This window comes from Mustela putorius, unplaced genomic scaffold (assembly GCF_011764305.1).
Source record: "Mustela putorius furo isolate JIRA1106 unplaced genomic scaffold, ASM1176430v1.1 tig00000430_pilon_pilon_pilon, whole genome shotgun sequence".
In the NCBI taxonomy this organism is placed as follows: Eukaryota; Metazoa; Chordata; class Mammalia; order Carnivora; family Mustelidae; genus Mustela; species Mustela putorius.
Genome location: NW_025421377.1, coordinates 24830973 through 24848419, shown reverse-complemented (window position 1 = coordinate 24848419; position 17447 = coordinate 24830973). Strand labels below are relative to the sequence as shown.

Below are 17447 nucleotides of genomic sequence, written 5' to 3'. Positions count from 1 at the left end.
TGATCTCTGTCTGTCAAATAAATAAATAAAATCTTTTAAAAAAAAGTATGCTACACAATCAAAAAGAAGACAACCCAAAAAGATGACATAATTGAAAATATTTATGCACTCAGGATGGGAGGACCCAAATACATAAAGTAAATAACAACAAATGTAAAGGAAATCATCAACAGTAATACAATAGTTGGGGACTTTAACACCTCACTTACATCAATGGACAGATCATCCAAACAGGAAATCAATAAAAGAACATTTGCTCGGAATGACACAATGGACCAGATAAATTTAACATATATATGTGGAACATTGCATCCTAAAACAGCAGAATACATGTTCTTCTCAAATGCATGTGGAACATTCTCCAGAAAAAATCACATATTAGGCCACAAAACAAATCTTAATAAATTCAAAAAGATCGAAGTCATAACACACATCTTTTCTGAACACAATGCTATGAAACTCGAAATCAACCACAAGAAAAAATCTGTAAAGGGCCCAAATACATGGAAGTTAAATAACATGCTACTGAATAATGAATGGGCCTACCAAAAAATCAAAGAAGAAATCAAAAATTACATGGAAACAAATGAAAATGAAAACACAACCATTCAAAAACCTTGGGAGCAGTTCAAAGAGGGAAGTTATTATCAATACAGACCTACATCAAGAAAAAAGAATAAATAAACAACCTGACCTTATACCTAAAGAATCTAGAAAAATAACAAAATTCAAAACCAGAAAAAAATAACAAAAATTAGAGCAGAAATAAATGATATAGGAACCAAAAGAAAAAAATAATAGAACAGATTATGAAACCAGCTGGTTCTTTGAACACATCAATAAAATCAATAAACCTGTAGCCACACTCAACAAAAAGAGAGAGCAGACCCAAATAAACAAAATCACTAATGAAAAAGGAGAAACAACAACCAACACCAAAGAAATATGAACCATTTTAAGAAAATTATGAAAATTTACATGTGAAAAAACTCTACAACCTAGAAGAATTGGTATACCTGGAAACACATAACCTACCAAAACTGAATCAGGAAGAAAAAGAAATTGGTCAGATGGGTTACCAGTAATGGAACTGAAGCATAATTTAAAAAAAAAAAAAACTCCTTTACTGAGCCATCAGAAAGATAAATCCTACCATTTACATCAAGAGGAATGGAACTGGAGGGTATTATGCTGAGTAAAATGTCAGAGAAAGACAATTAACATTATGGTTTCACTCATATGAAGAATGTAAGAACCAGAAAAAAGGATCATCAGGAAAGAGAGGGAAAACAAATGGGAAGAAATCAGAGAGGGAGACATGAGAGACTTAACTATGGGAAAGAAATTAAGGGTTGCTAGAAGGGAGGTGGGTGGGCGGCTGGGGTAACTGGGTGATGCATATTAAGAAGAGCACGTCATGTGATGAGCACTGGGTTTTAATATGCAACTGATGAATTTACTCAACTCTACATCTGAAATTAATGATGTTGGCTAATTGAATTAAGAAAAATAAACCTCCCAAAAGACAAAACTCTAGGACCAGATGGCCTCACAGACAAGTTCTATCACTTAAAAAAGAGTTAATACTCATTCTTCTGAATACTCAAAAAAAAAAAAAAAAGAAAAGAAAGAAAAAAAAGAAAAGGAAGGAAAACTTCCAAATTCATTCTATGAGATCAGTATCATCCTGATACCAAAAACAGATAAACACACCACAAAAAAAAGAGAACCATGGGCCAATAACTCTGATGAACATAGAAACAAAAACTCCTCAACAAAACACTAGCAAACCAAATCTAACAATACATTAAAACAATCATTCACTGTGATCAAGTTGGATCTATTCACGAGAGGCAAGTGTGGATCAATATTCACAAATCAGTGGGATTTATCACACATCAACAAGATGAAGGAAAAGAACCACAGGACACAGAACATTCATTTGTAATAAAACCCTCATCAAAACGGTTCTAGAGGAAACATACCTCGACATAATTCAGGGCTTATATACCACCAGTGTCACACTTCTGCTGAAAAACAGAGATGGTTTCTCTAATGTCAGCAACAAGAGAAAAAAAAAAAAAGAAAGAAAACAAGGATGTGTACTCTCATTGATTTTATTCAACAGAGTACTGGAAGTCCTAGCCACAGTAATCAGACAACAAAAAGAAATAAAAGGCATCCAATTTAGCAAGGAAGAAGTAAAGCTTTCATTCTGCAGATGAGATGTTACTAAAGATAGAAAATCCTAAAAACTCCACCAAAAAACTACTAGAGCTGATAAATGAATTCAGGATATAAAAGCACTGTATAGGAGTGCCTGGGTGGCTCAGTGGGCTGGGGCCTCTGCCTTTGGCTCAGGTCGTGATCCCAGGGTCCTGGGATCCAGCCCCACATCAGGCTCTCCACTCAGTGGGGAGCCTGCTTCTCCCCTCCTCTCTCTCTCTGCCTGCCTCTCTGCCTATTTGTGATCTGTCTGTCAAATAAATGGATAAAATCTTAAAAAAAAAAAAAAAGCACTGTTTAGAAATCCATTGCATTCCTGTACACAAATAATGAAGCAACAGAAAATGAAATTAAAAAAACAATTCCAACTATAATTGTACCAAAAACAAAATTTCTAGAAATAAACTTGAAAGTAAACACCTGTACTCTGAAAACTACAAAACCACTGATGAAAGAAATTCAAGACAACAAAAACAAAGACATTCCTGTGTTCACGGACTATTAAAAAAAAAATCATTAAAAAGTCTATACTACCCGGGGCGCCTGGATGGCTCAGTGGGTTAAGCCACTGTCTTCGGCTCAGGTCATGATCTCAGGGTCCTGGGATCAAGCCCCGCATCGGGCTCTCTGCTCAGCGGGGAGCCTGCTTCCTGCTTCCTCCTCTCTCTCTGCCTGCCTCTCTGCCTGCTTGTGATCTCTGTCTGTCAAATAAATAAATAAAATCTTTAACAAAAAAAAAAAAGTCTATACTACCCAAAGCAATCATTTAATATACTCCCTATCAGTATTTTTCAAAGAACTATAAAATAATAATCCTAAAATTTGTATGGAACCACAAAAGACCCCCAGAGAGTCAAACCAATTTTGAAAAAGCAGAACAAAACTGGCGGCATCACAATTCCAGACTTCAAGTTATGTTACATAGCTGTGGTAACTGAATAGTATAGTACAGCACAAAAAACAGACACATCGATAAATAAAATAGAACACCCAAAAATAAACCAACAATTTTATGGTTAATTATTCTTCAGCAAAGGAGGAAAGAATATGCAATAAGGAAAAGAGTCTTTTCAACAAATGGTGTTGAGGAAATTGGACAGCTACATGCTAAAGAAAGTAGGCCAATTTCTTAGAAGAAACACAAAAAAGAAACTCAAAACCGACTGGGAACCTAAATATGAGATGTGAAACCATAAAAATCCTAGAAGAGAACACAGACAGTGATTTCTCGGACATTGGCTGTAGCAACATTTTTCTACATGTGTCTGCTGAGGCAAGGGAAATAAAAGCAATAAAAGCAAATAAAAGTCCACTGGGACTGCATCAAAATAAAAAGCTTCTTCATGGCAAAGGATGCAATCAACAAAACTAAAAGGCAACCTACTAAGTGGAAAAATATATTTGTAAATGACATATGTGATAAAAAGGGTTAGGATCCCAGGAAGACGAACCATGAGAGACTGGACTTGGAAACAAACTGAGGGTTTTCGAGGAAAGAGGGTGGGGGAGGGGTGAGCCTGGTGGGTCTTAAGGAGAGCGCGGACTGCATGGAGCACTGGGCGTGGCGCATTAACAGTGAATCTTAGAACACTGAAAAAAGTAAAATAAAGTTAAGATGTTAGAAAAAGAACATGGCCTTCAGAATTAAAGTTTCTGGATTAAATGAGTCATTATTTAAGGAATAACTGAGTCAATAATCATAAAGCACTTCGAACATAGTCTGGCCCAGTTTTTGCTCTGTAATGTTTAACTTAAAAAACCAGTAAGAAATATTTTCTCATTAATAACATATCTAGTCCACTTCATAGCTAATCTGCCTCAAACTCTGTTTGAGAGAGCATGTTAGCTGAGAATTTAAAAACAGACAAAAGTAAACTTATCACTTTTTTTTTTTTAATGTTGGAATTGTTCAGAAACTCTTCCATCCTTGAATGTCAGACATTTCTCTAAAAATTCTGGCCTTTTTTCTCACAATCTAATTTCTTATCCTGCACAAAGAGCTATGGGAGGTCCCTTCCATACCACGGTCTCTCTCCTGAGCCCTTCCCTCATCAGAAGAAAGTCTCTGCCATGTGAAAGTCTTCTGGGATCTGGCAGTTCCTGTCTCATTCCCCTTCCTTTTGTCTTCCCAGTTTCCCCCAGCGAGTTCCCCTGACTTGCTGACCTGAGAGCTTCGCCCTGGCACAGACTGAGCAATGTTGGCCTGCCCCAAGCAACAACTTTGTCATTGTTCTGATGACAACATTCCTACATTTGAGGTGTCAAGTTTTACGTGTGCCCAGTTTGCAGATATGTGCTCCTCATGGTATCTGTGCCAAGCTCTACACCAGTATCTACCAGCTAAACGAGTTTAATCCGAGGATGAAACTCAGCCTCAACCTGGCCTATCTCTAGATTGTTGCAGCTTAACGGACTATGGAAAGGCCTCCCAGATATTTCCCCAGGTTCCAAGTATTCACTTGCGCGAGATTGCCCATTGAAGCATGATGATGCCTACAATCCGAACAGCATGTCACCTTGGGTCCCCTACTGCCAATCGCTGACAAAAACAAAAACAAACTACTATATCCCTTGGATACTGAATTTCCACTGCTGGGCCCAGCATAGTACACCATCTGGGTATCACCTGCTTCCTACTGACGCTACCTGCTGTGAATAATCGGCCAAGTGCTACTGAATACTAAGAAACTGATTTTTGCCCCTATTTTGCCCTGTTAAAATTGTGCTAATTTCTTTACCAGTTTAACAACTGACACTTTTTATCCTCTGCTTTGCATGTGACAATATCTTTGAATTGTATCAATGTTAAACCAACCTGTTTCCATCCTGTTCTCCCAAGGTCTCTCTATTCATGCCCCTTTTTAATATTTTTCTCCAGGGGCACCTGGGTGGTTCAGTCCGTTAAGTGTCTACCTTCAGCTCAGACCATGACCCCAGGGTCCTAGGACTGAGCCCCATGTTGTCGGTGTGTTCTCTGTCTGTGGGAAGCCTGCTTCTCCCTCTCCCTCTGCCTGCTGCTCTCCTGGCTTGTGCGTGAACGCTCTCCCTCTCTCTCTCTCTCTCTCTATCAAATAAATAAATAAATATTTTTAAAAAACTTTTAAAAAAATAAACATTTTCTTCAAAAAGGAAATCCTTTGTTTTTTGCAATAATCTTATCATGGCTATTAATCCTTTTTTTATGGCATTCTAGACATTCCTTATGACGTTTCATTCAGGGATTTTTCTAAACCACACAAAATTTACTTACCAACACTAAGAGAAATCAGATATCCAAACAAGTAGTGTTTTCCCTCAAAATAGTTATATGTAGGGGACTATTCAGTTATTCTAATTAAGTCATGAGTGTTCAAAACATTCTGGAATTCTTTGAAACTTACCAATTCCAGATCTTTGAACTTGTTCAAGAAGACCAAACCTATTTATAGTATTTGATCAAAAGGAAAGGTGTGGCTAAACTCTTATTTCCAAAAATTAGATTCACCTACAAAGGATGAAAAATTGCTATTACTAAAGAACTTTTAAAACTTTCTTAGGCTCTAAAAGAAATTACAAAAGTTTAAAACAAATATTAAGAAAAAACATCATAAGTAAACTAAATGGATTTCAACCTTTGTATGACCTAACACAAATCTTACCTGAGGTTCTTCTTCCATATATAAAATAAAGATAATTTTCGTATTTTCTTACAGGTTATTGTAGGGATAAAAAGAGAAAATATATGACATCCCTGGAACCCATGAGGTGAATGAATATATTTATATTCATGACTTAATGCTGCAAATTAAAATAGATTCAAAACACAGCATTAAGATATACTCATTTTAAAACTGTTACTTAGCTGGAGAGCCTGGGTGACTCAGATGATTAAGCCTCTGCCTTCAGCTCAGGTCATGATCTCCTGCTTCCTCCCACTCCCCCGCTGCCTCTCTGCCTACTTGTGATCATCTCTCTCTCTCTCTGTGTCAAATAAATGAATAAAATATTTTTAAAAAAACCAACAACTGTTACTTAGCTATAAAAAAGAATGAAGTCTCACCATGTGCAGTGGTGTGGACGGCACTAGACAGTATCATACCAGAGAAAGACAAATGCCTATGATTTCACTTACATGCGGAACTTAAGAAACAAAACAAATGGATGGGGGGGGGGGAAGAGAGGCAAAACAAGAAACGGGCTCTTTTTTTAAATGTTTTAATTTTTTTTCAGGGTTCCAAGATTCATTGTTCATGCACCATGCCCAGTGCTCCATGCCATACGTGCCCTCCTTAATACCCACCACCAGGCTCACCCAACACCCCACACCCCCTCCCGTCCAAAATCCTGAGTTTGTTTCTCAAAGTCCACGGTCTCTCATAGTTTGTCTCTCCCTCCAATTTCCCCCAATTCACTTTTCCTCTCCTTTTCCTAATGTCCTCCATGTTATTCCTTATGCTCCACAAGTAAGTGAAACCATATAATTGACTTTCTCTACTTGACTTATTTCACTCAGCATAATGTCCTCCAGTCCTACCCATGCTGATACAAAAGCTGGGGATTCATCTTTCTAACTCTTAACCATAGAGACAACAAACTGAGGGTTGCTAGAGGAGAGGTGGGCAGGAGGTGGGGTTAAATAGGTGATGGGGATTAGGAAGGACACTTGTGATGGGCATAGGTGTTGTATGTAAGTGATGAATCACTGAATTCTATACCCACAACTACTACTACACTGAATGTTAACTAACTGGAATTTAAACAAAAACCTTGGGGAAAAAAACTGTATTTAGGACTCTGACTTGAGGATTAAGTTGACATCTTTATTTTGCAGGAGGCAAAAGATGAGAAACAAAGTTTCATTCAGAAAGATTCATTAAATTTTTTTTCATTGAAAAAACTTACACACAATGAACTGTTTTTCAAGAAACCAGTCATGTTCTGGAAAGTGAAACCTAACTCACTCCGAGTGAACAAGGAGATGGAGGGAAATTCCACAGCTCAAAGTCACAATAAATATTAACAATTCCTTTGACTCTGCAACACGGGACTTCCCCAAGGAACAGGCTGCAGGTTTTGCTGAGTCAACTATAATGTTATCCAATCAGAGTTATCGAGGGAAAGCGCCTTTACAAATAAATAGGGCATCCTGGCTCCAGATCTTCTGAGACACTCCACTGCTTAAGACTTCCTGAGCCTACTGCAGGGGAACCTCCAGTCACAGCATCATGAACCAAAGTGCTGTTCTTATCTTCTGCCTTATCTTTCTGACTCTGAATGGAACTCAAGGTAAGGAACATGAAGAGATACTTAATTTGTAAGATCAGAAATACGACTGGGTATAAATTCAATTAATTACGAGAACGGTTTATTTGCAATAGTATTACAGCCTGCCTATAAATGAAAGGTAAGTAAGAAGAGAATCCCTCTGGCAACAGAGTGGACAGTCAGAAAAGCAAATGGAATAAAACAGAGGAGGAGCAGAAGAGGAAGGGTAAGAGGACAGACAGAGAAATGTAAGGGAATGAGGAAAGAGAGGATGACACAGATACTTCTGTAGTCAACTCAGCTTAATTAACCATAAGAACTGGGCTCAGGGGTATGAATTTACATTTCACAAGTTGCAATTCCATTCTTTCATATAACCAACTAATTAATCGTTCAGAGCTGTGTTATAATGGGGTTATTCTTTCTCTGACTGACTCAAATGACACGGGGATATTGGTTCTGCTAAGCACTACCCAATCCACATTAAATGCCTAAAATGAAAACTGCACTAACCTCCCTTGCTGTCTGTACCTCTTTTTCCCACAGGAGTACCTCTCTCTAGAACTACACGCTGTACCTGTATCAAGATCAGTGATGGATCTATAAATCCAAGGTCCTTAGAAAAACTTGAGGTGATTCCAGCAAGTCAATCTTGTCCACGTGTTGAGATCATGTGAGTGAAATGCCATCTGAATATCACTTCCCTGGTTGTAATCATATATTAGAGTAGTATGATCATGCAATCAGTAAAGGGTTTTTAATGATTCTAAGACTTCTGTGTAACAAAGGTAAACATCTAGATTGAAACATAAATGTCTGATCTAAAAACTATATTCCCATCTATTTTACTGACCCAAGACTGTTTTAAATATTTTAACTCTTTCTTACTTCTACAGCGCCACACTGAAAAAGAATGGGGAGAAAAGATGCCTGAATCCTGCGTCTAAGAAAATCAAGATTTTATTGAAAGCAATTAGCAAGGAAAGGTAGGTTTGCTGTTCTTTGCAGAAGAACTGCTCTTTAAGAAATGTCAATCTGGGGAATTCAGAAATATTTGCATTGAGTTTTCCAGTGGGATCCTTGGCTTGAAAGTGTGTTTACCACCATGCCTGCCTCTACCTCGATTTACTGTTGTATGAAGATATCATCTTGTGTAGTATCAAAAGTTACCTTACCTATGTAGAATTGTCGACCCTGAGGCAGAGCTTTAACTACTCAAGCAAAGCTACTGAAATTGCCCCTACTGAATATGGTAAAAAATTACCCACTTTTTGGAGGCCTTTCTTGGCCTTAAAAAAGCAGCTCCTATAATCTACAATGACGATACAGTAGCAGTAAAGCTCACCAAACACTTTGCCTGGGGGCTCAGAATGTCCCAAGCAGAACCCAGGCTGAAGCCAGAGCCGATTGTAACACACTTTTATACCTCCTTTCTCTTCTTACAGGTCTAAAACATCTCCTTGAACAGAGAACATAACGACTATAATGTTGATAAAGATGGACCAGAAAGAGACTACCTCTGCCATCACTGTCCTGCATACGATATATGCAAGCCCTAACTGTTCCTGGATTGCAGTTCTCCTAAAAGGTGACCAACCGCTGTCACCAATTTAGCTGCTACTACTCCTTGAGGGAGGTGGACAGGTCATCCTTCTGTCCGGGCACTATAAGCTATGGTGAGGTACTGTATTTTTAGTGAACGTACCAGGTCCTAGCCCTGCTACTGACACGCTCCTCACCTGTCCCATCTTCTCAATGATATTAAGAGAGATTTCCACGTCTGGACTTCACCGAGTTCTCAGAACTTCACAAAATAGCCATAATACAATCTGCTTTTTTAAGAAAAACTTTTACTCCATGGGCTTCTACTGCTATCTTCTCCCAAGGGGCCTCATATTCTTCTAGCAGTTATATATATGCAACTCCAAATACACAGAAGAACCTAGAACTACCTGAAAATGGACATGAAAATACTATTATTTAATGAAAAGCTACAAAAGTAGAATTTTAGATATACATGTTTCCGAATTGTTTTCAGTGTTTATGGAGTAACTTGTATTAACTAAATACCACATGACTGTGCAATGAAAAATGTTTAAATCTAGATATATACTCTGCATGTTATGTAAGACAAATATGCTAGATGTGTTTCAAAATTAAAACACTGTGCTCTCTTGGAGATGTTAAGAAAAACTACATAATTGTAAACAGATCAAAAAAGTAATAAAATAATAACTAAGATGAAGTGTCCGGTGGGTCATTTGACTGCGACATGTATTTCATAAAAGAATCCAATGGGCAGATGACAAATGAGTTTGAGAATTATAATATTCCTTCCAACTGCAGTGTTTGGAAAGGCCCATTACATAAGACTCCTTTGGACTGATGTGGCCTAACAGTCTTTGCCTGAGCTTCAGACCCTTATGTGGAGATGTCTCATAGACATCTGAATATCCCACAGAAACATCAAACTCCAAAATACCTCAAATTCCTTTTCCCCAGATTTATTTCTCCTCCTATTTTCAATGTCCTAGTTTAATGCCACTAGCAACCACTCAGTTGCCCAAACCTGGAAGTAATTTTAGATGACTTCTGCCTCACCTCCTATATCCAATTAGTTACTAAGGAAATATTTGCAACACATTCATAGATGGCAAATTAGTAGCATCTATGGTGCCTGCGTGGCTCAGTTGGTTAGGCAACTGCCTTCAGCTTGGGTCATGATCCCGTAGTACAGGGATCGAGTCCCACATCAGACTCCCATCTCCATGGGGAGTCTGCTTCTCCCTCTGACCTCCCCTCTCATGCTCTCTCTGTCTCTCTCACGCTCTCTCTCACTCTCAAATAAATAAAATCTTTTTAAAAAATAGTAGTACCTAGAATATATAAAGAATTCCTATGAATAAAATAGGAAAGGATAAACAGCTAAATGAAAAGTGGGAAATAGAAAATAAGGAATAAAATGCACAAGTTGAATATAAAAAATACTTAACATCACTAATAATCAGGGACTTCTGCATTCAAATCATTTTGGGATACCATCTGACACCACCAGACTGACAAAACTCTTTTAAGGTGGATAAAGACCAAGTGACAGGAAGGCTAGAGAGCAATGAGGAATACCACTCCACTGCTGGTGAAAGAGGAAACAGCTTTAACTGCTTTGGAAACCACGTTGGTATTATCTTATAAAATTTAACATGTGCAGGGGTGCCTAAGTGGCTCAGTGGGTTAGGGCCTCTGCCTTTAGCTCGGGTCATGATTCCAGGGTCCTGGGATTGAGCCCCATATCGGGCCCTCTGCTCAGCGGGGAGCCTGCTTCCCTCTCTCTCTCTCTGCCTGCCTCTCTGCCTACTTATCATCTCTGTCTGTCAAATAAATAAATAAAATCTTTTAAAAAAATAAAAAATAAAATAAATAATTTATCATTTGCACACTCCATATCCTAGCAGTTCTACTACTGTGTATATACCATAGATATATTCTCGCATATGACATATATCAGAGAAGATCATGGCAACATCGTAACAGCAAAACTCCGGACACAATCTAAACGTCCATAAATCGAACAGACAAATAAATCAAGGTATATGAATCCCAAGGGATACTATACAACAGTGGAAATAAAACATAACTATCCACATCAAACATGGATGTATCTCAAAAATAATCCTGCACAAAAGAGGCATGTCACAAAAAACTATATACACTATAATTCTATTTATTATGAAGTTTTAAAATGGGCATTACACACTGGATTTAGAAGTGAAGTCATATATGATGAAATCAAGCAAAAACAAAGGAATGACTTCCATAAATTTCAGGAGGGTAACTACATCAGAAGGTGAGAAATGAGTGCAGTACAGGAGGAACACATAGGAGGCTTCTGAATTATGGTAAAGTTTTATTTTTGATTAGATGGTGAGATTAGGTGATAAGCTTAGGTGGTACATGAGAATTTGTTCTTTAATCTACAAATTTTTATCTACAAATTTTTAATTTATCTATAAATTTTTAATTTCTTTGAATTCATTAAAGATCACAAATACATGGAGATTAAACAACATGCTACCAATGAATGGGCTAAACAAGAAATAAAAAAATAAATGAAAACAAATGAAGATACAACTGTGCAAAACCTCTGGGATGCAGCAAAAGTGGTCCTAAGAGGGAAGTATATAGCAATAGAGGCCTACATCAAGAAGCAAGAAAAACCTCAAATAAAGAGCCTAACCCTACACCTAGAAGAGCTAGAAAAATAACAACAAATGAAGCCTAAAGTCAGTAAAAGGAAAGAAAACAATAGACTAGAGCAGAAATAAATGATATAAGAACTAAAAAAGAAAAAAGAACAGATTAATGAAAGGAGATCATTCTTTGAAATTAATAAAACTGATAAACCTCTAACAAGACTTATCAAAAAGAAAAAAGAAAGGACCCAAATTAATAAAATCACAAAGGAGAGAGGAAAAATAACAACCAACAGAAATACAATTAAGAAAATATTATGCAAAACTTCATGCCAATAGGACAACCTAGAAAAAAAAAATGGATAAATACCTAGAAATGCATAAACTACCAAAATTGAAATAGGAAGAAATAGAAAACTTGAAAAAACCCATAACCTGAGAAGGAACTAATCAGTAATTAATAATCTTCCAACTAACAGAAGTCCAGGGCCAAGAAGCTTCATGGGCGAATTTTACAAAACATGTAAAGAAGAAGTGGGGCAGGCCTGGGTGGTTCAGTTGGTTAAGCGTGGCCTTCAGCTTAAGTCATGATCCCAGAGCCCTGGGATGGAGTCCCACATGGGTCCCCTACTCAGTGGGAAGCCTGCTTCTCCCTCTCCCTCTCCCTGTCCTATGCGCATGTGCGTGCATGCTCTCTTTCTCTCTGTCAAATAAATAAAATCTTAAAAAAAAAAAAAAAGAAAAAAGAATACCTATTCTTCTCAAACTACCCCAAAAAATAGAAAACAAAGGAAAACTTCCAAATTCATTCTGCAAGGCCAACAATATCCCGATACCAAAACCAGATAAAGACATCACTAAAGAGGGCACCTGGGTGGCTCCGCTGATTAACTACCTGCCTTCAGCTCGGGTCATGATCCCAGAGTTCCAAGATCAAGCCCCTCATCGGGCTCCCTGCTCAGCAGGGACTCTGCTTCTCCCCCGCCCCTCACCCTGCTCTTGTGCGCACGTGTGATTCTCTCCCTCTCTAATAAATGAAATCTTTAAAAAAAAGGGGGGGGGGCTTAACTAAAAAAGAGAATTATAGGTCAATATCCTTGATGAGTGCAGATCTAAAAATTCTGAAAAAATAGTAGCAAACCAAATCCAACAATACACTTTAAAAAATCATTCAACATGATCCAATGGGACTTACTCCTGGATTGCAAGGGTGGTTCAATACTTGCAAATCAATCAGGGTGCCTAGGGGGCTTAGTCGGTTAAGCATCCAACTCTTGATCTCAGCTCAGGTCGTGATCGCAGGGTCATGTGTTCAAGCCCCAAAGTGGGCTCCAGGCTGGGGGTGGAGCCTACTTAAAAAATAAAATATCTGCAAATCAATCACCTATGATACACCACATAAATAAAAAGAACCACCATATGAACATTTTGATGCAGAAAAAGCATCTGACAAAATACCTACTCAAGCTAAAAACCCTCAACAAAGTTGAGTCAGAAGGAACATACCTCAACATAATAAAGGCCTTATATGAAAAACCCAGAGTTAATATCATCCTCCATGGAGAAAAACTGAAAGCTTTTCCTCTACAGTCAGGAAAAAGACAGGGATGTCCACTCTAACCATTTTTATTCAACATAGTACTGGAAGTCAAGCCACAGCTATCAGACAACAAAAAGAAATAAAAGGCATCCAAATTGACAAAGAAGTCGTCAAAATTTCACTATTTGTAGATAACATAATACTATACACCAAAACCAGAAAGACTCCATGGAAAAACTGCTAAAACTGATACACGAATTCAATGAAGTCAGAGGATACAAAATCAACACATGGAAATCTGTTGCATTTTTTAAAATTTTATTTATTTATTTGACAGACAGAGATCACAAGTGGGCAGAGAGGCAGGCAGAGAGAGAGGAGGAAACAGGCTCCCCGCTAAGCAGAGAGCATGATGTGAGGCTCGATCCCAGGACCCTGAGATCATGACCTGAGCCAAAGGCAGAGGCTTAACCCACTAAGCCACCCAGGTACCCCAATCTGTTGCATTTTTAAGACTTACATTTATTTGAAAGAGAGCACATGCTCACACACGTGAGTGGGGGGGGGGGGGCAGAGGGAGAAGGAGAAGCAGAACCTCCCATATCCCTGGCTGAACAGGGAGCCCTATGTGGGACTCAACCCCGGGACTCTGAGATGATGACCTGAGCCGAAGGCAGACACCTAATCGAATGAGCCACCCAGGCACTCTGATCTGTTGCTGGAATGAAACAACAGAAGAAAAATTAAAGAATCAGTCTCATTTACAATTGCACCAAAAACCATTAAGATACTTAGGGAATAAACCAAAGAGGTAAAAGATCTATACTCCAAAAAGTATAAAACCACGATGAAAGAAATTCAAGATTACACAAAGAAATGGAAAGATGTTCCATGCTCATGGATTAGAAGAACAAATATTATTAAAATGTCCATACCACCCAAAGCAGTTTACACATTTAATCCCTCTCAAAATCCCACCAGCATTTTTCAAAAAACTAGAACAAATAATCCCAAAACATGTATGGAATGACAAAAGACCTCACATAGCCAAAACAACCTTGAAACAGAAAAGAAAAGGCATCTGGGTGGCTCAGTCAGTTAAGCATCTGACCTTGGTTCAGGTCATGATTTCAGGATCCTGGGATAGGGTCCCACATAAGGGTCCCTGGTCAGCAGGGTGTCTGCTTCTCCTTCTCCCTCTGCCCCTCCCCCAAGCTCATGCTTTTCTCTCTGTCTCTCAAATAATTAAGTAAAATCTTTTTTAGAAATATTGTATAGAGGGCATCTGGGTAGCTCAGTGGGTTAAGCCTCTGCCTTCAACTCAGGTCATGATCTAAGAGTACTGGGATCAAGTCCTGCATCAGGCTCTCTGCTGAGCAGAGAGCCTGCTTCCCCTCTCTCTCTGCCTGCCTCTCTGCTTACTTATGATCTCTCTCTCTGTCAAATAAATAAAAATAAATCTTAAAAAAATACTGGATTTAGTATTCAAAAGTTTTCAAAAGTATTCAAAAGTTTAATAGATATTAAAAATTCTTATCACAAAAAATATTTCTAACTATGGATAATGACTTACTATGGATAATCATTTCACAACATACATAAACATCAAATTATGTTATACACCTAAAAAGAACAATACTTTATATCCATTATATGTCAATTAAAAAAATTTGGAGAAAAAAATTAAAATCTAATGCAATACCAAAAAAAGAGAAGGGAGAGCATGCTAAGAGTGCTGCAATATTCTGATATATAATAGAGAAATACAGTACATACATAACCATTACTATGGAACCCTTAACTAAATCATTGGAAAAATATGAAGTGGCAAAATTTCTCCTTCCTGCTCTCTCATTTATTTTTCCTGACCCCTAAGTCTACCCAAAAGGTCCCCTATTTTATTGCCTACAGTCAACTAATTTTCACAAAGGCGTTAACCAATAGAGATGTAAAATGCTCTCTGTTCAAAAAGCATAGCATTCATTTAACAAATATCTATTGCATCCACTACATACCAAGTTATAAAAATGAATATATCATGTGTTCCTAAGTTACTATCAGTGAGAGAGATAAAGGTAAATAAATTTGAACAGAAAAAATGCTGTAGACTGAAAAATTTGCAAATGTATAAGAAAAGAGAAAATTAGGAAAGCCTTTCTTGGGAAAGTATAATGGGGATCTGGAATTTAAAAGATGCATTATATCTGACAGGTAAAAGGAAAAAAATGAACTCTAGCAGAGGAAAGAATATGATCCAAGACAAGAAAAAATATGTGTTTTCAACTTGAAATAATATAAAATTAGAGATAGTAATACTGTGGAAAATGATGGAGAGACAAGACGTAGATTATGAAAGGGTTTTTTTTTAAGATTTTATTTATTTGTCAGAGAGAGAGACTGCGTGCACAAGCAGAGGGAACAGTTGGCAGAAGAAGAAGCAGGCTCCCTGCTGAGCAAAGACCCCGATGTGGGACTTGATCTCAGGACCCTGGGATCATGACCCAAGCTGAAGGCACTCAGTGGACTGAGCAACCCAAGTATCCAAGCCTTTTTTTTTTTTGGCTAAGCATGCCATCACCATTGTATATTTATAAACTATTTACATGTTATAAAACATACCCAAAATATAACATATAAGATTGTTAGACTATGCTGTAGTACTAAACCTCCCAAAATATTAAAGACCTAACACAATGAAAGCTTATTTTTTGTTCACACAAAGTTCCACGTAGGTTGGCAAGCTTCTATGTTGACTCAAGAATACAGTCTCTCTCTCTCTCTCAGTTGAAGATTGCCATGAAAGGAAATACAAGGATGGAAGTGGCTTACTGGCTTGAAAATGCTGCACTCCATACTACCTTGTTCAGCACAAGGTATTGCCTTATCTAATCACAACAAGGGATAGAAATTGTAAGAGAAATTGTATTTGTCTCTGCCACAGCTATGTAATTTTTAAATGAGTTTTTTAATTGTAAGGCAAAAAAACAAGGCTAATGAGGAAATCTAGCTCAGAAAAAGTAATCTACACAGATATTTTTTTAAAAGTCTAAAAATAGAGAAATTAAATCAGAGATGAAGAATTCCTTTTCTAGTTAAAAGATCATCATGTGTAGATGTAAGTAAAATTTGAGGTACACAGTGAAAAAATGGACACATCTACTGTAATACAGTCATGTTATTTTGTTTTTTAAGATTTATTTGTTTTAAGGAGAGGAGGAGAGTACGCACATAAGCAGGGAGAATGGCAGAGGGAGAGAGAAAATCTCCAAGCAGATTCCCCCACCTGCAACTCACTGAGCACAGAGCCCATGTGGGGCTCTATCCCAGGACCCTGGATCATGATCTGAGATGAAATCAAGAGTTGGCCACCCAACCAGCTGAGCCGCCCAGGTGCACCTCTATAGTCATGTTACATATCTGAGGGGCAGAATCTCTTTTTTCTAGGGAAATACACGATGCACAATGATCTCTATATTGCAACATGATCTAAGAACATGGCTTTAAGGATAAGGAAAAAAATGATTATAATTGTGTCTCTTGATTTTGTCACGGTATACTTAGGTAATTCACTGTTCGTATCTGGAACTTGGCAACTACCATTATTCTCACTCTACTCAGGGGCTAGCTGAGAACCTCAATAAAGCACTAAAAATATGACAGTAATTACTCTGATGATTCTCAACAAGTAATTAAAGTCGGCCTGCACCTCTGTCTTCTCACCTATATAACCAGAAATAGAAATCCTCCAGAAATGTGAGCAAAATAACAGCCAATAATTAGGTAAAATTCTATATCTAGATGATAGAATTATAGGTGATTTTTACTTTTTACTTTATTTTCCATATTTTCTACAAAGAACATTTTCACTTTCTAATAAGAAAAAAATTAAAGCAAAAGAAAACCAACTGTCTAAGACAGTAAGTGTTAATCTTAAAGGGCTAGGATTTATGTTCTCATGACCATGAAATTATTGAACTCCGAGAAAGATCTGAACTGAAAACAGAACTATATATATCATATATATCTCATACGCGTGTGTGTGTGTGTGTATCTCTAAACTTTTGTCCAATGCTAGATTAAAATTTAATTGCTTATATTAAAAAATCATTAAACCACTACTGGATATATTTCAGGTCACTAAATAATAATATGTCATTATTAGTCTCCCTCCTCACCCTCTTGCCAGCTATCATTTATTCTCTACACAACAGCCAGTAATACTTTTAAAACACAAATGAGATTATAGA

At 37.5% G+C, this 17447-nt stretch overlaps 2 protein-coding genes across 4 annotated transcripts in view; one reads left to right on the top strand and one right to left on the bottom strand.

The window, feature by feature from the left end:
• ART3 (ADP-ribosyltransferase 3 (inactive)) overlaps window positions 1–17447 on the bottom strand; it is a 150961-nt gene that overhangs the window by 122038 nt on the left and 11476 nt on the right. The gene's annotated exons all lie outside the window — the stretch shown is intronic.
• CXCL10 (C-X-C motif chemokine ligand 10) lies at window positions 7368–9711 on the top strand. Its single transcript, NM_001310170.1, is given in 4 exon segments — window positions 7368–7491; window positions 8017–8143; window positions 8367–8456; window positions 8916–9711. Coding segments are annotated over 4 exon segments (297 nt in total). The 5' UTR covers window positions 7368–7430; the 3' UTR covers window positions 8935–9711.